Raw genomic sequence first — 26,135 nt, forward strand, 5'->3', positions numbered from 1 at the left:
ATACAAGCTTAGATGTACAGTTATGGTGAACAAAACATGTAAATACTTATATATAATGTCTGTATATAAAAGCAAAAACAGTATGGTGGGTGGAGAATGGTGGCAAGTCAGGTGAGGTGAGGGAGGGAGGGAGTGGCAGCCAGTGGCGGGCTGCCACTGCCTGCCACTGCCACTCAGCATACCAACTTAGTGGCTCGTTATGGTGAACACGAATGTAGATACTTATATATAGCGTCTGTATATAGTGAATAAAAGCAAAAACATTATTGTGGGAGGAGAATGTGGGCGAGTCAGATGACTTGAGGGAGGGCGTGAGTGGCTGGCTGGTACACGGTGGTCACTCCTCGTTACTTTTTGACTCATAATAGCTACTTAATGGTTCGTTATGGTGAACAAAACATGCAAATACTTATATATAACCTGTGTATATAGTGTAATAACCGACGAAGTATTTGTTCACTGATTGATGAACATAATTGAATCAACAATATGCACACCATATTTTTGAGTACAGCAATGATTCACTCATTTTATTATATAAATATATCAAACTACACACTATTGAATAAAATTACAGCAAAAAACTATGAAAAATCAATCAGAGACATTGAAATAATTAGGTAATTATCTCTTTGTGGCAACTCCGGCCTGACAGCTGGCGAGCAACAAACCGCCTGGGATGCACGCTGAGTCAGCGCCTGTTTTTTGCCAGACTTCCCCGCCCTATAGCGGGCAATATATGCCACTTACGATTTTTTTATTGTTTTTCCCATGATCAGTGAACACAAATTAACAGGTTAGGAAGAATTCTTTTTTGTTTTTTTTTTTCAAAATTACATGCGCCTGTGGGGAACAAAGGATATTATACCCCTAGCATGTTAAGGGTTAATGAACTGTACAGTAATTTTTAAGTGTTAATTTTAGTGTTGTGTTAGTATAGGTTATGTAAATTGTTAAGAATTCTTAACTTCAAGATGTGTGGCATCAATAGAGAAGATGAACACCAACAAGAAAAGTTGAGGTTTCTAGTTGAATATTTAATAATTATATGTGGTAAGGCAATTTAAATTATGTTGTTTGCAGTATAAAAATAGTTGGAAATGGTCACTTTTGGACTCGTAGGTGAAAAAGTACCATTATCCGGAACACGTGATAATCCAGCTGGGGGTCCTTCCCATACAGTCCGGATGGTCGAGTGGAGACAGTACCTGGTAGGCATAAAATATCTCTGCAGCTGATGGCACCTAGTAACTTGGCACTATATCAGCATTGTAGCTTTAGAGAACCACAAGAGGCTACCACTCCATAAAAAGGTAGAACAAGGGGACACTGGTGGAAGCCGGATGTGCAATCGAGTCGAAAAGATGAAAGGAAGTTCTCGATTCCTGTACAGTACACGTAGGAGAATGGAGTGTACTGAAGGAAGAGGTCGAAGCCAATTCCATCCACAACTTTAAAAAGAAACACAAGGAAAAAGTTAATACTGAAAAGAAATATGATGAAAATGTTAATACTGAGAAGGGTAATTAGCGTGCCAGGTATGAATGGCTAGGAGGCAGGGGATAAAAAGCTAGATCTCACTCCCCTGTAGTAACGGACAGGTAAGCACAACTGATGCATTATATATGGATTGCCCAAACATTAAAATGTAAATGCTTAATTTTAATAAATTTACCTTCGTCCATCTCGTAAAGTATCATGAAAAGCATTTATTGGCTTCAATTTTATTTCTTCTTCCTCTTTTTTATGATCCTGTTAAAAGAACAATATAGTATAAGTTACATTTCAGTCCCAGAAGACTTAATACAGTCCATCATATTACATGGAAATGACAAATGATTTAATTATATTGAGGGCAATGATATGCTAGCACTCACATGAGAACAATAATAATCACATTTGGCAATGATATAATGGCAATCACATGAGAATAACATAAAAATTATAATAATAAAACTATAATCATATGAGGGTAATCACATAAGAATCATCTTATCTTGAGGTTATCTTGAGATGATTTCGGGGTTTTAGTGTCCCCGCGGCCCGGTCCTCGACCAGGCCTCCACCCCCAGGAAGCAGCCTGTGACAGCTGACTAACACCCAGGTACCTATTTTACTGCTAGGTAACAGGGGCATAGGGTGAAAGAAACTCTGCCCACTGTTTCTCGCCGGCGCCTGGGATCGTACCCGAAACCACAGGATCACAAGTCCAGTGTGCTGTCCGCTCGGCTGACCGGCGCCCTAATCATAATCACATGAATGAGAGGCATGAAAGTAAGACATTCTTAAATTTATCACAAAACCATTTTTGAATCAGCATATAAAGTAGATCACAAAAGTAAGGCAAGAAGATTATCCCATTATTACTGAATCTTGTATTCAATAGAAATGAGGAAGAAATCTTTAACCAACAGTATATATGCCTCTAATAGGCAAGATTACTTGCCTTATCGAAAATATAATATACGGGTATATACCATTCGATACAATATAAGAAACAGGAAAGGAGACTTCAGAGAAATTTGCCTTATAAAAAATGAAGTTAAGGGTATGTTGACCAGACCACACACTAGAAGGTGAAGGGACGATGTTGTTTCGGTCCGTCCTGGACCATTCTCAAGTCGATTGTGATGAGGAATCATCACAATAGGGGTCATACACCCGACAGGTGGGCGAGCGTGCGGGCAAGTGCGCGGTGACACCTAAATGTGTATACTCATTTCAGCTTTCTCACCTTAATTCTCGTGCTACGTCGCTCGTTTTGGTATCATTGTGTTCGCAATTAAATTCCCTACAGGTGTGTATAAATATAATGTCCAAAAACCTGGCATGACTCCCAACAGCAAAGCCTAAAGTCAGCAAAAGTTACCCGTGAGCGCACAAAATCAGTAAAATGTGTATACTCGTTCCATTTTTCTCACCTTAATTCTCGTGCTACGTTGCTCGTTTTGGTATCATTGTGTTCGCAATTAAATTCCCTACAGATGTGTATGAATATAATGTACAAAAGTTTGGAGTGCCTCCCCGCAGAAAAGCCTAAAGTTACCAGTGAACGAGCACCAATTTGTACACTGCAACCTAATGTGTATACTCGTTCAGTTTGATAACATCAATTTTCGTCTTACGTCTTTCATTTTGCTATCAAATTGTTCGCAATAAAAAGGCGCGTATTTTAAAACAAGTCCCATAATAATAGAGCAATAACTGGAATTTTAACAAATATTTTAATTCTGGAAGCTCATCATCGCAAAATTATTTATATCTTTCCAGTGTTCTGACATAAATTTTTGTGTTACATCTTTCATTTTGGTATCAAATTGTTCGCGACGTAAAGGCGCGCATTTTAAAACTAGTCCCAACATAATAGCATAATAAATAGAATTTTAACAAATATTTTAAATTTTGACCAAAAGCCTATTTATAATCATATAAGTGTTCGGACATCAAGTTTCATGTTACATATTTCATTTTGGTATCAAATTGTGCGCATTCTAAAGCCGCTTATTTTGATACTATCCCGAGGTCGATTGGATAAAAAATGAATTTTATACAAATATTTTTTGTAGTGGACGTAAGTCCAGTCCAAAGTTAGGACTCAGGAGACAAATAATGGACGCGAGTCCTGTCCAAAGTTACCGATAGTGTTAACACAAGGGGCATATGCACTAGGGGACACAGGTGGAAACTGAGTGCCCAAATGAGCCACAGAGATATTAGAAAGAACTTTTTTAGTGTCAGAGTGGTTGACAAATGGAATGCATTAGGAAGTGATGTGGTGGAGGCTGACCCCATACACAGTTTCAAGTGTAGATATGATAAGAGCCCAATAGGTTCAGGAACCTGTACAACAGTTGATTGACAGTTGAGAGGCGGGACCAAAGAGCCAGAGCTCAACCCCCACAAGCACAAATAGGTGAGTACACACACACACACTAGGCATGTGGATAGCCTAGTCGGCCGAGCGGACAGCCTAGTCGGCCAAGCGGACAGCACGCGGGACTTGTGATCCTGTGGTCCTGGGTTCGATAACAGGCGCCAGCGAGAAACAATGGACAGAGTTTCTTTCACCCTATGCCCCTGTTACCTAGCAGTAAATTAGGTACCTGGGTGTTAGTCAGCTGTCACGGGCTGCTTCCTGGGGGTGGAGCCCTGGTCGAGGACCAGGCCGCGGGGACACTAAAAGCCCTGAAATCATCTCAAGATAACCTCAAGATCTCAAGATAACACATACACACACTCACATACACAAACAGGAAGTTAGGGAACCAGATACAATAAGAATTCCAGAGAACAACATAGAACACATAGAGGTGTCTAGAGACGAAGTGGAAAAAATGCTCAAGGAGCTCGGTAAGAACAAAGCAGCTGGCCCAGATGGCGTTTCACCATGGGTTCTGAGAGAATGTGCATCTGAGCTCAGCATTCCACTTCACCTGATCTTTCAGGCATCCCTGTGTACAGGAATCGTAGCAGACGGGTGGAAACAGGCTAACATAGTTCCAATCTACAAAAGTGGCAGCAGGGAAGACCCCCTCAATTATAGACCTGTATCATTGACAAGTGTAATAGTGAAAGTATTGGAAAAACTAATCAAAACTAAATGGGTAGAACACCTAGAGAGAAATGATATAATATCAGACAGACAGTATGGTTTTCGATCTGGAAGATCCTGTGTATCGAATTTACTCAGTTTCTATGATCGAGCCACAGAGATATTACAGGAAAGAGATGGTTGGGTTGACTGCATCTATCTGGACCTAAAAAAGGCTTTCGACAGAGTTCCACATAAGAGGTTGTTCTGGAAACTGGAAAATATTGGAGGGGTGACAGGTAAGCTTCTATCATGGATGAAAAATTTTCTGACTGATAGAAAAATGAGGGCAGTAATCAGAGGCAATGTATCAGAATGGAGAAATGTCACAAGTGGAGTACCACAGGGTTCAGTTCTTGCACCAGTGATGTTTATTGTGTACATAAATGATCTACCAGTTGGTATACAGAATTATATGAACATGTTTGCTGATGATGCTAAGATAATAGGAAGGATAAGAAATTTAGATGACTGTCATGCCCTTCAAGAAGACCTGGACAAAATAAGTATATGGAGCACCACTTGGCAAATGGAATTTAATGTTAATAAATGTCATGTTATGGAATGTGGAATAGGAGAACATAGACCCCACACAACCTATATATTATGTGAGAAATCTTTAAAGAATTCTGATAAAGAAAGAGATCTAGGAGTGGTTCTAGATAGAAAACTATCACCTGAGGACCACATAAAGAATATTGTGCAAGGAGCCTATGCTATGCTTTCTAACTTCAGAATTGCATTTAAATACATGGATGGCGATATACTAAAGAAATTGTTCATGACTTTTGTTAGGCCAAAGCTAGAATATGCAGCTGTTGTGTGGTGCCCATATCTTAAGAAGCACATCAACAAACTGGAAAAGGTGCAAAGACATGCTACTAAGTGGCTCCCAGAACTGAAGGGCAAGAGCTACGAGGAGAGGTTAGAAGCATTAAATATGCCAAAACTAGAAGACAGAAGAAAAAGAGGTGATATGATCACTACATACAAAATAGTTACAGGAATTGATAAAATCGACAGGGAAGACTTCCTGAGACCTGGAATTTCAAGAACAAGAGGTCATAGATTTAAACTAGCTAAACACAGATGCCGAAGAAATATAAGAAAATTCACCTTCGCAAATAGAGTGGTAGACGGTTGGAACAAGTTAAGTGAGAAGGTGGTGGAGGCCAAGACCGTCAGTAGTTTCAAAGCGTTATATGACAAAGAGTGCTGGGAAGACGGGACACCACGAGCGTAGCTCTCATCCTGTAACTACACTTAGGTAATTACACTTAGGTAATTACATACACACTGCATTAGGCAGTGATGTGGTGGAGGCTGACTCCATACACAGTTTCAAATGTATATATGATAGAGCCCAGTAGGCTCAGGAATCTGTACACCAGTTGATAGACAGTTGAGAGGCGGGACCAAAGAGCCAAAGCTCAACCCCCGCAAGCACAAATAGGTGAGTACACACCCACACAAGCACAGCAAAGCTCATAGTTTAATATTGATGGTATAAAGTGTTGCAAATATGTATTCACAGGAATTAACACCTACCTCTTCCACCCAATCTTTAACATATCACTCACCTGTTTTTTCTGTTCTTCTTCCTTTTGCTTTTGCTTTACTTCTTTATTCTTTTTTTCTTCGTGAGTTTTTGAAGATTCCTCTTTGATGAGCTTAATAATTTTATTTTTATTTTTTTCCTTTTTTACCTTGGATTCTCTTCTTAGCTCTCTTACAGTGCTAATATGGGGTAAAAAAAATTAATATTTTATTTTTGAAATTCAAGAACAAAAATTAAATAATAATTGTCATATATCAGGTAGAAAACTATAAAGATACGCACTGTAAATTCAATGTATAATCCTTATTACATAGTAGCCCAATTACCATATTTCATCTTTGCTATATTTCATCTCTACTAAATTTAATTATATGCAAGTCATATAAACAGGTAGAGACTTACGCTAGTCCATTTTCTTTAAAATTTTCCAAACTGTCTTCAATCAGCTTAAACTCTGTCTGTGACTGAAATAAACAAAACATACTATACTTCCCATCTACTAAATATCTTCGATGCTTTATTTCCACAGGGAATGTCCTTATCTTGAAGGTCGGACCTGAGCTGGTCTGAATCCTGTACTGAACTGTAGGCTATATCATAAACAATTGACAAATCCATCTTTCATAATAATTGTCAATGCCTAAGCAAACATATCTAAAGCCTAATATAATGCATGCTGTACATGTAGTGTTGCATTGTGTTCGTCCTAAGATGTGTCTCGGCTAGGCTTCGAAAGGTAGGTTGCAGTTGTCTTAATTTTGTATTTTTTGGTTTTGTTTTTGGTTGCATTTTATGTAGAATATCTGTTTACCTATAGCCAGTTTTGAAGGTTTTTCCTGCCCTCACCACCTGGCTTGAGGCCTTGCTTCACTTATGATCTGCCTAATCAGCCAGGCTATTGTTTCCTACTGTTCATAGGTCAACTTATGCATTACAACTTTGTTGATCAGGCACTATCTGCAAAATGTTTAATCCCTCTTTAAACTGTGCAGGCGATGAGTCACAATAACGTGGCTGAAGTATGATGACCAGACCACACACTAGAAATTGAAGAGACGACGACGTTTCGGTCCGTCCTGGACCATTCTCAAGTCGATTGTCTTGATTGTCACAATCGACTTGAGAATGGTCCAGGACGGACCGAAACGTCGTCGTCTCTTCAATTTCTAGTGTGTGGTCTGGTCATCCTCTTTAAACTTTTATCATTGGTTTCATTAATGGTACTCCGTTTAATTCTCTTCAGTTCAATAGTCAACAACAGTCTACAGAAGATTGCTATAATCAACCTAGATGCCTAGAATAATATCCACATGCCTAGAACAGTGTTCCCAAATATTAAAACGACCCACAAGTTTCAGCTGCTGGAATTATATTACCAACTTTGGTATTCAAAAATTGACAAACAACAAACCATTATAGGATAACTTAATTTCACTAGACAATCAATACTGTACATTATGATGACCACACTTAAAACTTTCGCGCCCCGTGCATGCGTGCCGCCAACTTAGAGGTCATGCACCCGGCGTGCGAGTGAGTGAGCGGCGACACCGAAATGTGTATACTGTACTCGTTTCAGTTTTCTCACCTTAATTCTCGTCCCACATCGTTCATTTTGGTATCATTGTGTTTGCAATGAATTCCCTACAAGTCTATATGCATATAATGTCTAAAAGCCTGGCGTGACTCCTCCTGTAGCAAAGCCTAAAGTTGGCAAAAGTTACCTGTGAGCGCACAAAATCTGTAAAATGTGTATACGCGTTTCAGTTTTATCACCTTAATTCTCGTGCTACGTCATTCGTTTTGGTATCATTGTGTTTGGAATTAAATTCCCAACAGGTGTATATGCATATAATGTCCAAAAGCCAAGCGTGACTCCCCGCAGCAAAGCCTAAATTTACCCGTGAATGAGCACCAATTTGCACACCTCAGACTAATGTGTATACTTGTTCAGTTTGATAATGACCAGGAAAGAAGAAGACGTATTTGACATCCAGTACCTTCTTCCCTTTGGAAAAGAGTGATCACGTCCTCTTGGACATTATATACATTATGGGATATAATCTAGTAGAGAATGGGGACAGTGAAACAGTTGTTAAACTCGATTTCAAGACAGGACGCTATGGGGAACTTAGAAATTTTTTTCATTGGTATAATTGGACAGACTTGTTGCTAGACAAGGAAGTAAATGAGATGTATGCCAAATTTTCCAAAATATACGATGAAAGCACACAAACATTCCTACCAAAACAGACATGCAGACCTAGGAAACAGGATTGGCTAAACAGAAAATGTGAGAGGGCCAGAGATCAAAAGACACAGGGATGAATCATTATAGAAAGAGACCAAACCCCCAAACATACCAGCGATACAAAGATTCAAGAAACAAATCCAGAAGGGCTGTGACGAGGATTCGAACCTATGTCTGTGAGAATCCCAGACGCTGCCTTAATCGACTGAGCTACGACATGGTTAAACAGAGTTGAAACCGAAGTTCTGCTGAACTTACTGGATCCTGCAGCCTCTCCGAGACACAAACCAGGGTTTTACACAACTCCCCCATGCACTCAAGCTGTGTCAATAGGCTGTTCTACCTCTTCGCCCTTCCTTCATTACACACAATGTGTGTAATGAACACAATTTGTAATGTGTAATGAACACAATTTGTAATGTGTGTAATGAACACAATGTGTTCATTACACAGTACTGTATATACAGTAGTTCTTATAGTATCACAAAAAGTGTGCACAGTTTGGAAATTAATTTATTTATTATAATTACAATGAACAGATCTTTAGCATGAACATTTTACATTATCTGCTACATTATAAATACAGTACTTACCGATATCGAGTTTCTTGTTAATTTTCCAGCCTTTTCCATGTTTTCCATGATTTGTAGGTTATGTTTAGTAGCTTGCCTGGTAACAGAATAGAGAATGGATTCATGAAGAGCATCCATTCTACCTGCAAAATAACAGAAAATTCATTAAAAGACTGATGATGATTTTATGGAAAAATAATAACACTGGATCTTCGAAAGCAAATTCCCTCTATAAAAATAATACAACATTTTCTAAATGGTGCTATGAATGAGATACACAACTTCTATCAAAAAGGATAGCTTTCTTGAAAACAATTAGTTAAAAGTAGTGTGGTGTGGTGTTGTGGTGTGGTGTTGTGCAGTGTGTTGTGGTGTGTTGTGCAGTGTGTTGTGGTGTGGTGTGTTGTGCAGTGTGTTGTGGTGTGTTGTGCAGTGTGTTGTGGTGTGTTGTGCAGTGTGTTGTGGTGTGGTGTGTTGTGTTGTGCAGTGCGTTGTGGTGTGTTGTGTTGTGGTGTGTTGTGTTGTGCAGTGTGTTATGGTGTGTTGTGCAGTGTGTTGTGGTGTGTTGTGGTGCTGTGCAGTGTGTTGTGGTGTGGTGATGTGCAGTGTGTTGTCATGTGGTGTTGTGCAGTGTGTTAATGCGTGGTGTTGTGCAGTGTGTTGATGCGTGGTGCTGTGCAGTGTGTTGTGGTGTGATGTTGAGCGGTGTGTTGAGGTGTGGTGCTGTGAAGTGTAGTACTGCATAGTGGTGTGGTGTGGTGTGGTGAAGTGTGGTATAGGGTGGTGGGATAGTGGGTGTGGAATTGTGGTGTGGTATGGAACAATTAATACCCAGAGATACATCAACATACACCCTGACATGCAGATACATGTATGTTTTTATGGTCCAGTTACTCATTAAGTTACAAAATATTGTTCTGCTACCTCCCATAACTTTTCAAACTGTCCTCAAATCTGTCACCCACTGGCTACATGGCCCAATAACAGAAGGGATCTTTGTTGTAATATCATTAGTCTTGAAAGTTTCAAGTAAATTTACAAAGACATTCTCCATCGTGAAAATCAAATATTTTGGAAATGTATAAAATTTTATTTTTCAAAATTATATGTATTTTGGTTAGAATATTGATCATTCAAATAAAAATGCTTTACACACCTTGGTGGCATTCGGAGTTAAAATTCCGTATTCCATCGATAATTTGCTGAAGATCTTTGCTTTGCCCACAGATAAATATGCCATTCCTTGCATATTGTAATGCTACATTATTGTTGGGCTGCTTAAGTGCAGCCTGTGCAGCTCGATAATATGACTGAAAATAATGAAAGTTGTAGTTCTAACTTAATAACATTTATATTCTTAAATCATCAGGTTCAAAACATCATACAATATAACTTAATAGCTCAATGTCATCGTTGATGTAATTTAAACTCAATCTACATTTACATCACACATACATTCTAAATTTTTTATCTTTTTATCTTTTATGTAACAATCTAATAAATTTTGTCTTTAATCCTAAAACAGAATTCGCAATGTAATAATGTTACTATACACAAAACCTTATGCTAGTATCATCATTAAAGCAAACCAGAGTTCAAAGTAATGAAATGCCTCTTTCTGGTGGATCCATCAGTATACCCTCAAGCAAAACACTGATGACTTGTCAAACCTTCAATAACAACAGCAAGCTCTAATGATTCATGAGTGCCTACCACAGACCGTTTCCAGGATATGGTCCCCCCTTAACAACAACAAAAATCAATGTTGAATGTAATAAAACGCCTTTTTCTGGATGAGCCCCGGAGGCTCCTTGGAGCTATCGGACTGATATTAGCTATAATAGTCTAGGGCTTCAGTCATAAGGAGTTCTTGCCTACCGGGAACCATGAGCCAGAACCTGGACTTAGATTCACGAAGTTCCATGCATTTCTTCATATGAAGGTGTGCTACAAAAGTTTTTATGTACTCGCAACCAGTCCTCAACCAGTCCTGTCGAAAAGTGTCGACCCAGATGGCCTCGCAGTTGGGAAAGGGCACCACATACAGAGAAAGGTACCGCGACCACGCCGACGCGAAGAGGTCCACCTCGAGGTGTCCGAACATCTGGCAAAGCCAACGGAAGGAGTCGGCGTCGACCGTCCATTCCATGGAGAGGGGAATGAAACGAGACAGGCCGACGGCCAAGACGTTGGACACTCCCCGCACGTGAACTGCGAGGAGAGCCAAACCCCGAGAACTCAGCAGACGAGTCACCCAAAGTGACCAGCGCCAAAGAGCCAAAAACCGCATCGAACCCCCCTGGTTCAAACAATGAACCATCGGGGAGAGGTCCGAATGGAGCCGGATTGTTGACCTGCGGGCGACTTGAATCCTCCAAAGAGCAAACCACACCGCCGTGAACTCCCACACAGTGCTGTGGGCTCGACGGAAGAACGGACTCCACTGTCCCTGGCCAGCCTGGTGAGCACTCGCCACAAAGCCCAAGCCGAGAAATGACGCGTCCGTGAACACATCGAGCGAGGGCTCAGGCAGACGCCAAGACACTGAACCCCGAAAAGCCCATAGAGGAAGCCGGTGATGCAGCAACCGATGCACAGCCCCCGGGGTCCGAACCCAGTGATCGCGAGAGAGGCGGAAGGGATGTCCCCGAAGGAACCAGAACAGCCGACGAAGCCAAACCCGACCCGGCGGGTAGACCAGCATCACGAAGTTCAGGCTCCCGCACAGACCCTCGAGCAACCGCCGGGTGACCCATCAGCCCCCCCAGAAACAGGCACATGCAGGAGCCGCAGAAGAGACTCTGGAGGCAGAGACAAGGAATCGGTCCGAGAGACCCACACAAGGCCCAGCCAGGTCCGAACTTGGGAGGGAACCAGATGGGACTTCCTCCAGTTCACTAAGAACCCGAATCCGGCGAACTGAGAAAGAACCAGAACCCTGGCCAGCAGACAAGCGGACTGGCTGGGAGCCCAAACCAGGCAGTCGTCGAGGTAGGCCAACACCCGAACACCTAATAGAAGCAGATGGGTCACCACGACCCGCGTGAGGCGAGTGAAAACATGAGGTACCAGGTTCAAACCGAACGGAAGACAACGAAGGTGATAAGCACAAAGCCCCACAACAAAACCGAGCCAGTCCATGAACCTCGGATGAATCGGGACATGCCAATAAGCGTCCCGGAGGTCCAGGGACACCATCCAAGCTCACTCCACTCCAAGATGAGCTGATAGAGAGCAGGGGAAGAAGCCTGCCCTGCATGCCCTGAACCCCCTGCAGGAGGAGGGGCCACTCAACGACACCGGAGGCTGTGCGAAACGACCCGAAACGCCCACAAATCATGGGACCAGGCGTGAGCGAACAGCGCAAGCCTCCTCCCCATCGCCCTGTCAATGGGGCGAACCGCGAACACTGCGCCGACCAGACGAAGGTGGGTCCAAAGGAGGAGCCGAACCCGAACCTGACACCAGTGGCCTACCACGACAAGAGGAGCCCCAAGCCTCGGCACGACCCTTTCAGGAAGGTCCACCACGGAGAACCTGCAAGTCAGACATAGGATGGCAAGAAGCCGAAGCAGCCTGAATATACTGCGCAACGGCAGAAGCCTCAAACAAGAGAGGGCAAAAAGAGGAAGACTTCCTAAGAGCCAAGGCCCAACGGATTCCACAGAGGATGCAAGCACCGTCTGCCGACAAGCGAGCCAGGAGGCATAAAACAGAGCCACTGCATCCTGCAAGATCGACGCAAAAAAGCTTCAGCAAAACAGCTGACGAGCGAGCTGCCGAGGCCAAGGCGCCAGACTCAGGAACAGCCCCCAAGCGCCCCCACGTCCTCCGTGAGCAAGTCGGAATACAGCTCCAGAAGGGAAAAGAAGTGCAAAGCCACCATCAAAAGGCCCTGGGCGCGCAAGCCCTCAGCCACCTGTGCCCCCGAAAGGGAGGGAACCTGCACATGGAGCTGAAGGACACCAACATCCCTGGGAAGGGCAGGAGCAAACAAGCACTCATTGAGGTGCTCAAGGTCACTCCCCAGGAAAACCTGAACCACCGTCAAAGCCTCCCGCCACTCAAGCGTGCGGGAACGACAGAAGGAATGCCAAGCCTCCATGGTAAGGACAGGACAGTCCGCCAGTCAGGACGACTCCGGAACCTCGTAATGGAGCCAGAAAGGCAATGAAGTCCCAAACCTGAAAGCCAAGGGATCCATTGCCGAGGCATAATCCAGTTCACGCAGGAGGTTTGCAGCAAGGGCCGCCCACACCGTAGCAGGTTGGATGCAATAGGCCGAAAATCTCCGGAATGACAGAACCGAAGCGCCCGGGGAACACGGAACCAAACCAGGGGAGGGGCAGACACCAAGTCCAACTCGTATGAAAGGGGGGAAAAAGAAAACCCCACTCCTTGTAACAGTACGCCCCGCTCAGAAGGTAGAAAAACCCAGACGAGGTCCAGCAGGGCCCAAGGCCGTCAGCCCCTCCCCAGGACCCGGGCCCGAGTCCTCCCTCCAAGCACATCCCACTAGAAGAGGCCGGCGCAGCCGTAGAAGCCGGATAGAATGAGGCCCACTGGTCAGACCCAGAGGCGTCAGCTGGGGGAGGAGACTTGAATGCCTCCATCGCCACACCGGAAAGGGCATCCCCCGAGGCTGCCCGAGTCTCAAGACCAACTAACCCCTGCCCCGACTCCGAAACCCTCAGACGTTTCAGGGCCGGAAGCAGGGGAGGGGGACCAGAACGAATAACAGGAGGGGAAGGACCAGGAGGTGCGGATTGAACCAGGGTCGAAGCGACCCGCACCCCCAAGTCCGGGTCCCTATAAGCAAAACGGGGCAGCCGCCGGGCATCCGGGCGAGCAACTAACCAAGCACGTTGCAACAACCGAAATCTAGAATGCAATACCTGTGCAGCCTGTACCCGAAGATGATCATCCACAGATTGGGTAAATTGAGTCACCAGCAAGCAACAATACTCACAGGACTCAGGGTCGAAAGTGTCACCGACCCAACAGGCTGCATGACGGAGGCAAAAAGAGTGAGGGTCGCCCTGAGACAAGGGGACCAAACAACCCTCAAACTCACATGAAGCGAGGGGGACTCCAGGGTCACATCCATCGGACCCATGCGTCCCCTAGGGGATTCCCAGGGTCCCGAGCGTTTACTTGAAGAGGACTCGCGCTCAGGTAAACCCAGGCAGAGTACTGCTAACTGGCACCTAAAACTACCAAACAAACTGTCTTAAACCTTTCGCCCGGGCATGATGCAATGCTGCGTCATCCGTTTACTGTCGGTAATCATGGGCATGACGCAATGCTGCGTCGTCCACTAAAATAATCGCCAAAAATCAGGTTTTTATCCGATTTTTGGGGGACTGTTTGGTAACTGTCAACAAGCCGAATGCAATCTGTGACTACAATACAAACATGAAAGGTGTTGATCACTTTGACCAAATGATCAAATATTATCACTTCATAAGGAAAACTCACAAATGGACGAAGAAAATGACCTTCTATTTTGTGCAAATGGCTATCTACAATGCTTATGTGATGTACAGCTACTACACAAAAAAATACTAAAATATAATACTAAATATACTAAAATACTAAATACTAAACATTTGTGGGCAGGAATTGGGAGTGTAGCTGGAAGGCGTCTGGGTGCTCACTCGCGGTTAACGCGTAGCCCGTCTTCAACTCGTCAGCGGGTGGAGCGTGACCAGGTTTTTTATTTTATATGCTAATATTCCTCTAGAGAATTATATTGCAAACCCATTGATACCAAAATGAAAGACCTAGGACGAAAATTGAGGTGACCAGAGTGAAAAGAGTGAACACATTTTATCACTTTTGCGCGCTCCTGGGTAACTCGTTTGCACTTTCTGTGTTTGCTGCGGGTAATTAGCCGGGCTTTTGGAGTTTATATGCATTTAGTGCTGTAGAGAATTCTATTGCGAACACAATGATACCAAATTTAATCTCGTAGGACGAGAATTGAGGTGACAAAGTTGAAGAGAGTATACACTTTTCAGAATTAACGCGCGCTCCCGTGAAACGCTGGGACCCAAATCGCACAGTTGAGGGGTGGTGCGCTGGGTACGCCAAAGTGTTAAGCTGAACCCCAGGGATGTGTACTCACCTCACGGGGACCAAGCAGGGGGCACCACCAAGTATCAGGGTGAGGCCAAACACCAGTGTCATAGAGGGCAGAATCCCCCCCACCAAGGCAAAAAAAAAAAAAAAAACTCAAGAGGTCAACGTACTCCAACACTGTGATAGGTGACAACTAGCTGCACAGCACCCTGCATCCTTTACCAGTGCGAAAACTGCCTCTTACCCTAGGGTAAACTAGGGAGACAAAACACCCAAGTACCCAAAGCGCGGCTGAGAAACCGAGCAGTAAAACGAACACACAGAGGCAGACCTCGAGGAACTTGTGGAAGGTAACCCCAAGCTCCAAGGGCAGTACTTACAAGGCACCTAGGGAAGGGAACCCTAGGTGCATGCAGCCTGAGTACTGAGGAATAACTCCTAGCTCTCGCACCCCTGAAGCAACACACAAGACACAGCGCTGCAAAAAGACCGGAACCAGAGCATACAACCGAGCCGATAGCATCAGCCTCAAGAACTAGAGTGTGGTCTGCACAGCCCCCCCATCCAGAGGAGTGGGGGGCTGTGCAGACAGCGGCGCGACGACAGGTGACGTCATACTAGTTTGTGTTGTTTTTTGGGGGGGGGAGTTCTATCCACTCGTTCGGCTTTTGGTTGCAATTTTCACCAGAATAGGGGTTTGTTTTGGGACACCTACCTTTCTGGGTGCCTAACCCGGTCGATGGTAGACATAGAATGCTTCCAATTACACGGGGGTTTCTATAGGCCATTGCTCCCCTTGCCTCTCTAGAGGGGGCCAGGTTCTGGCTCGTGGTCCCCGATAGGCCCATAAAAACTCCATACTGATAATGTCAGACTGATGCCAAAGTCTGACATCAGCATATCAGCCTAGTAAGCTCTGGGGAGCCGTAGGGGCTCCCCCCAAGAAAAGAAAATACATTGTTTGAGAGGCGTCTTGTATAAACTGGTAAGAGTAATTATAATATAATGTTTCCATGATTCAGTATTTATCTCTTGTGAAAATCGTGAAGTTGTTGTTTAGTCAGAGTTTGTTTTTGTATTGAGGTAGGTATTTTCTCCCCCGATTCCATGTATGACTAATCATCCTGTGAGATGGGAGTATTATATTAACTTTAAGCAAGTTTCTGATCGACACTGTGTAATCTTTCATACAGAATAGGGTAGCAGCACATTGCTGTGTATACCCAAGCTTGTTAATAAAATAAAAATCAGTAATAAAGGTTTTAAATTATAGTTTGTACAGTATTATTATTATTACCAGCATTATCCTTATTAAATCATAAATGTTAACCATGGATCATTAAGATCTCATATTGATATGTAATGTTAATCACATTTCTTTTGAATCATTCATTAAATTGTACAGTATGTCTCAATTTTTAAATTCTTTGGATATAAAGTACAAAAGATAGGATAAACGTAAGCCAGAAATATTTGTTTCATTATATTTTTTATTTAAATAACTACATCAATATTTTTACAGCTGACAGGATTTGTTTTATTCACAGGTGCACTGATCTGTTAAAAAAACCAATTTGGCATATTGTTACACACAGCCAAATTGTGTAACAGAGGAAGAGGTCTTGCACACACATTAGTTCAAAGCTACATGTAGAGGAATCAGCCGGGTGATCTACCTCATCACAAAACGATAAATTAAAACCATCGTTGTTAGTCCATGACTAATTAACCCTTAAGCTGCTAAGGGGTTCTTAACCCTTAAACTGTGCAACATGTCATATGAAGGGTTGAGTAACTTGCAATAAATTGCGCATCGCGTCACATGACGAGATGGAGTACTACGCAAGATTTAAAAGGCCCGCGGATACACGGGATTCACCTCACCTTCATCAGGGCTCTTGTAAACAGACGCCATTTAAAAAAAAAATAGTGGGCCACATTCCCTGGTGTGAGGTCCTCAGTACTGAGTGAGCATGAGCTCACAGCACTGCTGTCCAGCTTGTGACCACAGCATCGCCTAAAAATAACAATATATATGTTCATGCTATTATTTAGCGATGATAGTATTACAGAAGACCCCTGTGATAAAAATGACCAGGATTCTGATAATAACAGGACTGTTGTGATAATTAGCACTGTAGTGGGAGGAGTAATCTTGGTGGGAAGTGAAGTAGCATTTTCTGCTGACTGTGTGACCATCTTTTACTGTCTGGACTCACTATACCAGCTTAGTTGTTCACTATGGTGAACAAAACATGCAAATACTTATATATAACGTCTGTATATAGTGAATAAAAGCAAAAACAGTATGGGAGGAGAATGGTGGCGAGTCAGGTGAGAGGAGGGAGCGAGTGACAGCCAGTGGCAGGCTGCCAACTGCCACTGCCACTCAGCATACCAACTTAGTGGTTCGTTATGGTGAACACAAATGTAGATACTTATATATAATGTATATATATATAATGTAATAACAGTAAAAGGAGTGTGGGGAGAAGCCATTTTGGTGATGGGGTGGCAACATCTGCATGACTGTCATGTTGGTAGGGGTAGCCACTATACTCTTTGGGCACTATACCGGCTTAGTTGAACAGTTATGGTGAACAAAACAAGTAAATACTTATATATAATGTGTGTATATAGGGTAATAATACCACAAACAATATTGTTGGGGAGAAATTTTAGTGCTTCTGACCTTGAATGTGTGAGGGAGGCAGCCGCCAGCTGACTGTGTGTAGCGACGTCTCCTAGTGCCTTAACTATCTATAACAACTTAGTTGTACAGTTGTGAACAAAACATGTAGATACTTATATATAACGTCTGTATATAGTGAATAAAAGCAAAAACAGTATGGTGGGAGGAGAATGTGGGCGAGTGAAGTGCTGAGGGAGTGAGTGGCAGTGAGTGGCTGGCTGGTATGTGGCGGTCACTCCTCGTTGCTTTTTGATTCATAATACCAACTTTGTGGTTTGTTATGGTGACCAAAACATGCAGATACTTGTACATAACCTGTGTATATAGTGTAATAACTGACAAAGTATTTGTTCACTGTTTGATGAACACAATAATTGAATCAACAATATGCACACCATAATTTTGAGTACAGCAATGATTCACACATTTTATTATATAAATATATCACACTACATACAATTGAATAATAATACAGCAAAAAAACGAAGAAAAACCACAGACATTGAAATAATTAGGTAATTATCTCTTTGTGGCCACTCCTGCCTGACTGACTGGGACGCATGATGAGTCAGCACCTCTTTTTTGCCAGACTTCCCCACCCTGTAGCGGCCAAAATATGCCACTTACGATTTTTATATTATTTTCCCATGAACAGAGAACACAAATATACAGGTTTAGAAGAAAAAAATTTTCTTTGTTATGCACCTGTGGGTGACAATGGCCAAATAGCCATTAGCAACACAAGGGTTAAGGCTTCAACACCCACATGCTCAAGAAAAAAAATTCTAAAATTTTATTTCGTCTTTTAAAAATTTTAAAAGCTTCCTGAGCACAAGAAAAAATGAAAATAAATCGTAGGCGACATATTTCGGCCACAATAGGCCGAGGAAGTCTGGCAAAATGTAATGTAGGCGTTGACAGAGCAAGCGTTGGAGGTGGTCAGCTCCAGCCAAGCTGTCAGGCGGGAGTTGCCACAATGATGATACCTAATTATTTCAATGTCTCTGATTTTTTTTTTTTAGTTTTTTGCAGTAATATTATTCAATAGTGTGCAGTGTGATATATTTATATAATAAAAGGGGTGAATCATTGCTATACTCAAAAGTATGGTGTGCAATAATAATACAATAAGTATAGTATAAAACAATAAACAAATAGTTTTGCTGTTATTACACTATATACACACGTTACATATATAAATGTCTACAGGTTTTGTTCACCATAACAAACCACTAAGTTGGTATGGTGAGTCAAAACCTCAACGAGTGGGCTGCCACACCCAGCCAGCAAATGCCACCTCCTTCCCTCCCTCAACCCGTCACTCTTCAACATATTCCTCCTCCTAACATACTGATTTTGCTTTTATTCACTATATACAGATGTTATATATAAGTATCTACATGTTTTGTTCACCATAACTGTACAACTAAGCTGGAATGGTGCACAATCATCATAATGGCCACTCTACACAGCGTGACAAGTTATGTAGACAACACCACAAAATTGCCCCTCCAAACCATACTCCTTTTGTTATTATTACACTAATAAACACGTTATATATAAGTACTGTATCTACATTTGTGTTCACCATAGCGAACCACTAAGCTGGTATGGTGAGTGCAGACAATAACAGTTGGTCACACAGATTCAGCAGACGACACTACTTCCCTTCCTCCCTCAGCATTACTCCTCCCACACAGTGCTAATTATCACAACAATTCTGCTATTATCACAATCATGATCATTTTTATCACGGTCAGGGGGTCTTCAGTAATATTGCCATTGCTAAATAATAGCAGTTACATATTTATTTTGACATTTTTAGGCCATGCTGCAGTCACAAGCTGAAGAGCAGTGCTGTTAGCTCATGCTATGTCCGCCAGCCTTGGTTGCTCACACAGTACTGTGGCTCTCACACCAGAGAATATTGCCCACGATTTTTTTTTTTTAAATGACATCTGTTTACAAGAGCCCTGAGGAAGCTGATATGAACCCCGTGAAGCTGCAGGCCATTTGAATCGTGGCCGGCTCCCTACGTCGTGTATGTATGTCAAGCGCATGGTGGAACATGCTACCATATATGTATGCCATGCGCAGTTTACGGGTTAAAGGCAGCAGGAACTTCAGTCTGTAGCATGCATACAGATAAAAAATAAATAAATACAGTACTGTAGAACATGCAACACAATAAGTGTTGAATAAAATGCAGCAAAAATTATGTTAGGTAAGGGTCTGTCCTAGTTAAAATTTAATAATAACTGAAACACTTTTGTAATTAATGGAACATGAAGGTGTATAAAATGCAAAGTGTCTAACTGGGACGTTTCAAACACAAGACGATTTGACAAAGCTCATTTTTTGTTTAATAAAATTGTATTTATATGTTGTTATGCTAGGATAAAGTAGCTTAGGTTTGGCTGTATTGGGCTCGGTTGGGTTAGGTTAGAATGGGCTAAGTTGGGTTGGGCTAGGTTGAGTTGCGTAAGGTTAGGCTGGGATGGGTTGGGTTCGGCTAGGTTAGGTAGCTTGACATTGTGGAAAAAGTACAATTATATGTAGAGTTAAAATAATGTTAAAAACACATTTTACTTATTACCTTCGTTATCATGTTTAGCAATTTATATTTATTTATTATTTAATCAAATAATACACTGTACTGCTGTGATATGTTTAATTAAAAAAAATTACATATTTAATACTAATTAGAATATTACAAAGGAATTAGTTAGCATTGCAAACTAACAAAGGGCCTTCCTGCTTGTGCTGACAAGGTTTGAAATAATTATTTATTTAATAATTCTTTGTGTCATGGGACAGGCAGCCAGAGTGTATATGTTAGGGTCCCAGGAGTATAGTCAGGTTTGTTCTTGACTCACTATCGAGAATTCTGGATTCGAATCCTGGGGAGACAGAAATGGTTGGGTCACCTATCACCTAATGCTCATGATCACCTAGCAGTAAGTGGGTACCCAGGGGTTAGTCAGTTAGTTGTGAAGTTGCATCCTTTGGAGGGTCAGTAATTCGACCTTTGGGAGGGGAGGACCTCAATATAAGCCTAACATGTATATATACACTATGGATGCCTGTCCCTTGACACAATTATTATTATTAATTATATACATGTTAGGCCTGCATCGAGATCCCCCCCCCACCCCACAGGATGCAGTCTCACAACAAGCTGACTAACTCCTGGGTAGCTATACTTACTGCTAGGTGAACAGAGGCATTAGGTGATAGTAAATGCTTCCAAGCATTCCTGTCCCACCCAGGATCATCACTTACTCTCGTATGTCAAGTTCACCAGGGTTTATTTACTTAATAACTACTGGAATAATATATTGCTATTATAAATCTAAATATAATATCATAAACATTAATATTTACTACAAGTTTCAAGCAGAGAATGCACTCCGCCTTGATAGACTCGCCAGCAAAAAACCAGCGTTGAATGTAATGAAACGCAATTTTCTGGGCGAGACCCGGAGACTCCCCGGAGCTTACCAGGCTGATATGCTAATGTCAGACTTTGGCATCAGTCATGTGTATGGAGTTCTGTGGGCCTACCGGGAACCACGAGCCAGAAACTGGACGCCCTCAGAGAGGCACAAGGAGTAATGGCCTATAGAAACCCCCGTGTGGTTGGAAGCATTCTATGTTTGCCATCGACCAGGTCAGGCACACTGAAAGATAGGCGCCCCCAAAAAAAACCCTACTCTGGTGAATATTGTTACAAAAAGCCAAATTAGTGTATAGAACTCCCCAAACAGAAACAAGCAAACAATGCCGGCAATCCACAACCCAGTTCTGAGACTGGATATCAAAAACATGAAAAACCGCTGACCGGGGAGAAGGAAGGGTTGCCAGGAAGCCTCTGGGTCTCACCCAGAAAACGGCATTTCATTACATTCAATGCTGGTTTTTTGGAGGGAAGCCCCTTTGGCTCCCCGGAGCTACCTACCAAATGATGAAAACCAGAGGGATTTACCCGGGAGGCGGTGTCTGCTCACTCAACATGAAGTCAAGACAAATGACTGCAATCGCCGACCCAAAGCGTCACAAGGCCCGGCTAGGCTCAGGAATGTTTACCAAGTAACATGCAGCCAGGACCCTGTTCGACCTCCAAAAACCCCGCGCCCAAATGTCGACCCTAGACAAATTACCAAGAACAGCAGCAAGGGCAGCAAACTTGCCCTTGAATGTCATGGGCACAGGGATAGACCGCAGGCTGGCTAGAACAAATAACCGTGGACAACCTGTGAGACCCAAACCCTGGAAGAGTTAAGAAGGCAAACCGGATCAACCCAAAGCACATCCCCGGCCACAGAGCCAGTGGTGCGCAAATAACGGCAAAGAGCCGCAACCGGACACAACACATAATGCACCCCTGGTCAGACGAACCAAGCATCAACAACCCAAGCGGCAGAAAGCAGCAGTCTCATTCTTCGCCAGAAAAGAGGGAGACAGCTGCAAACGAACAAACCTACCACCGGGACCAAATAAGCACCCTCCAAATATCCCGGGTGACATGCCCATTTGTACTGTCAAGCTGAAGTCGGATTATGTGTTGACGGAGGCGATGTTGGGAGTATGTCCCGACATACCTATTCCAGGAGTCCAGGAGATCCTGGGTAATGACTTGTACGGTTATAGGGTGTTGCCGAAGATCATGGCAGAAGCTGTGCCAGAAGAGTGCCAGGGCACTGATGGGACACCTGATGGAGTGGACCTGACTAGTATCCTGGGGGATGAGTCAGAGGATAGCCAAGTCATGAAGTACCCTGCCTCTGTAGTGACGAGGGCAGAGCTGGCCGATAAGGAAGACACTGGAGAGAATGTGACAGTGTCGACTCCACCAAAGGAGGATACCGACATGGAGATAGTGTGGCTGTTTTGTGAAGGTCTAGCTCAGAAAAGTGAAGGCTCGGTGAGGTCAGAAGTGAAGATGACCCTGCCGGAAGAAAATAATGTGAAGAGAGTGGACGTGAGTAGAGCCTAGCCCGCTGAAATTTAGAATTAGGAAGTAGAGGTAGCTGTGCTGAGCAGAGGTGAAGAAGGATGTAGACAGACCGAGAACAAGAGTAAAGTGTCAAGTTGTCCACAGGAACAGAAGCGTAGGGATGAAGAAGTTGAGTTGTGTGAGATGACAAGAGTTGATGCATTTCACAGGCAGTGTGAAGAAGAGATAGTGAAGAAGAGTGATAGCCAAGAAGAGGAAGTGAGAAAAGACAGTATGTGTGGAGAGATGCTTACAAGCACTCTGGAAAAGGTAGAGCAACAAGTATGGTTGAGTGTTGTTAAGAATGCAGTACTTTAAAAACTTTTAGGGAACGAAGAATGCAGCATGTACAGTAGTGATGCAGCAGCAACATGTACATTATTGATGCAGCAGCAGCATGTACAGTAGTGATGCAGCAGCAACATGTACATTATTGATGCAGCAGCAGCATGTACAGTACTAATGCAGCAGCAGCATGTACAGTACTGATGCAGCAGCAGCATGTACAGTAGTAATGCAGCAGCAGTATATACAGTACTGATGCAGCAGCAGCATGTACATTATTGATGCAGTAGCAGCATGTACAGTAGTAATGCAGCAGCAGCATGTACAGTACTGATGCAGCAGCAGCATGTACATTATTGATGCAGCAGCAGCATGTACAGTAGTAATGCAGCAGCAGCATGTACAGTAGTAATGCAGCAGCAGCATGTACAGTACTGATGCAGCAGCAGCATGTACATTATTGATGCAGCAGCAGCATGTACAGTAGTAATGCAGCAGCAGCATGTACAGTACTGATGCAGCAGCAGCATGTACAGTAGTAATGCAGCAGCAGCATGTACAGTACTGATGCAGCAGCAGCATGTACAGTACTGATGCAGCAGCAGCATGTACAGTAGTAATGCAGCAGCAGTATATACAGTACTGATGCAGCAGCAGCATGTACATTATTGATGTAGCAGCAGCATGTACAGTACTAATGCAGCAGCAGCATGTACAGTATTGATGCAGCAGCAGCATGTACAGTACTGATGCAGCAGCAGCATGTACAGTATTGATGCAGCAGCAGCAACAAGCATAGTACTGATGCAGCAGCAGCAAGAATAGTATTGATGCAGCAGCAGCAGCAAGAATAGTATTGATACAGCAGCAGCAGCAAGAATAGTATTGATGCAGCAGCAGCAGCAGCAAGAATAGTATTGATGCAGCAGCAGCAGCAGCAAGAATAGTATTGATGCAGCAGCAGCAGCAGCAAGAATAGTATTGATGCAGCAGCAGCAGCAAGAATAGTATTGATGCAGCAGCAGCAACAAGCATAGTACTGATGCAGCAGCAGCAGCAAGAATAGTATTGATGCAGCAGCAGCAGCAAGAATAGTATTGATGCAGCAGCAGCAGCAGCAGCAAGAATAGTATTGATGCAGCAGCAGCAGCAAGAATAGTATTGATGCAGCAGCAGCAGCAGCAAGAATAGTATTGATGCAGCAGCAGCAGCAGCAAGAATAGTATTGATGCAGCAGCAGCAGCAGCAAGAATAGTATTGATGCAGCAGCAGCAGCAAGAATAGTATTGATGCAACAGCAGCAGCAGCAAGAATAGTATTGATGCAGCAGCAGCAGCAGCAGCAAGAATAGTATTGATGCAGCAGCAGCAGCAGCAGCAGCAAGAATAGTATTGATGCAGCAGCAGCAGCAGCAAGAATAGTATTGATGCAGCAGCAGCAGCAGCAAGAATAGTATTGATGCAGCAGCAGCAGCAAGAATAGTATTGATGCAGCAGCAGCAGCAGCAAGAATAGTATTGATGCAGCAGCAGCAGCAGCAGCAGCAGCAGCAGCAAGAATAGTATTGATGCAGCAGCAGCAGCAGCAAGAATAGTATTGATGCAGCAGCAGCAGCAGCAAGAATAGTATTGATGCAGCAGCAGCAGCACAAGAATAGTATTGATGCAGCAGCAGCAGCAGCAGCAGCAGCAGCAGCAGCAGCAGCAAGAATAGTATTGATGCAGCAGCAGCAGCAAGAATAGTATTGATGCAGCAGCAGCAGCAGCAGCAGCAAGAATAGTATTGATGCAGCAGCAGCAGCAGCAGCAAGAATAGTATTGATGCAGCAGCAGCAGCAAGAATAGTATTGATGCAGCAGCAGCAGCAAGAATAGTATTGATGCAGCAGCAGCAGCAGCAGCAGCAGCAGCAAGAATAGTATTGATGCAGCAGCAGCAGCAGCAAGAATAGTATTGATGTAGCAGCAGCAGCAGCAAGAATAGTATTGATGCAGCAGCAGCAGCAAGAATAGTATTGATGCAGCAGCAGCAAGAATAGTATTGATGCAGCAGCAGCAGCAGCAGCAGCAAGAATAGTATTGATGTAGCAGCAGCAGCAGCAAGAATAGTATTGATGCAGCAGCAGCAGCAGCAGCAGCAAGAATAGTATTGATGCAGCAGCAGCAGCAGCAAGAATAGTATTGATGCAGCAGCAGCAGCAGCAGCAGCAGCAGCAGCAAGAATAGTATTGATGCAGCAGCAGCAGCAGCAAGAATAGTATTGATGCAGCAGCAGCAGCAGCAGCAGCAGCAGCAGCAAGAATAGTATTGATGCAGCAGCAGCAGCAGCAGCAGCAGCAAGAATAGTATTGATGCAGCAGCAGCAGCAGCAAGAATAGTATTGATGTAGCAGCAGCAGCAGCAAGAATAGTATTGATGCAGCAGCATGCACAATACTGCTTCACCAACTAAATGTAAAGACAAAGCATGGGTGTCTAGGGCACAATATGAAGAAATTGAATGCTAGTAAAAACAGTAATATTACCTTCTCAATAAAAGGATTCATTTTAATGGCAATTACGGCATCATGTTCAGCTTCTAAATACTCGTCTGCTTTAAAGTGAGCCTGGCTGCAATTGGACCAAACCCTACAGTCAAAAGGGTCCTTCTTCTTGGCTGCAAAAATATAAGATTGTATTACATGTCTGTAGATACATTTCTGAACTCTAATGATGATCAAAGTACATTTTGTAATACCATTTCTCAATTACTTATCTCACAGCTTATACAATCAATAGAGTAACTCAGTCTTGGGGCAATCATTTCTAATTCCTGAGCTGCAGATTCTTTACATTTAGAAGTTACATGTAAGCCTAAAGAGCAAACCATTTATTTGGTCATGTAATGGAGTTCTAGGCCTACTGGGGACCAGAGCCAGAACCTTTGGCCTCTCAAAAAGATGCACAGAAGCAATGGCCTAAAGACATCTCCGTGTAATTTGAAGTAGTCTTTGTTTGTTATCTACCAGGTCAGGCACCCAGAAAGGTAGGAATTCCAAAACAAACTACTGCTGGTCAAAAATTGGAAATCGAAAGCTGAACTAGCAAACAGAACTCTCAATCAAAAACTAGGAA

At 43.2% G+C, this 26,135-nt stretch overlaps 1 protein-coding gene across 2 annotated transcripts in view; it reads right to left on the reverse strand.

Moving 5' to 3' along the window:
• Nucleotides 1–26,135, reverse strand: part of LOC123773290 (E3 ubiquitin-protein ligase TTC3) — a 241,840-nt gene that overhangs the window by 169,863 nt on the left and 45,842 nt on the right. For both annotated transcript variants that reach the window (XM_045766935.2, XM_069307431.1), the window contains exons 7-12: nucleotides 25,547–25,677; nucleotides 10,129–10,282; nucleotides 8,994–9,115; nucleotides 6,552–6,613; nucleotides 6,172–6,328; nucleotides 1,676–1,752 (exon numbers count right to left, since the gene is read on the reverse strand). In XM_045766935.2, the coding sequence (XP_045622891.1) occupies nucleotides 1,676–1,752; nucleotides 6,172–6,328; nucleotides 6,552–6,613; nucleotides 8,994–9,115; nucleotides 10,129–10,282; nucleotides 25,547–25,677 (703 nt within the window). The remainder of the gene's footprint in view (nucleotides 1–1,675; nucleotides 1,753–6,171; nucleotides 6,329–6,551; nucleotides 6,614–8,993; nucleotides 9,116–10,128; nucleotides 10,283–25,546; nucleotides 25,678–26,135) is intronic.

The sequence above is a fragment of the Procambarus clarkii genome, chromosome 1 (assembly GCF_040958095.1).
Source record: "Procambarus clarkii isolate CNS0578487 chromosome 1, FALCON_Pclarkii_2.0, whole genome shotgun sequence".
NCBI classification, from domain to species: domain Eukaryota; kingdom Metazoa; phylum Arthropoda; class Malacostraca; order Decapoda; family Cambaridae; genus Procambarus; species Procambarus clarkii.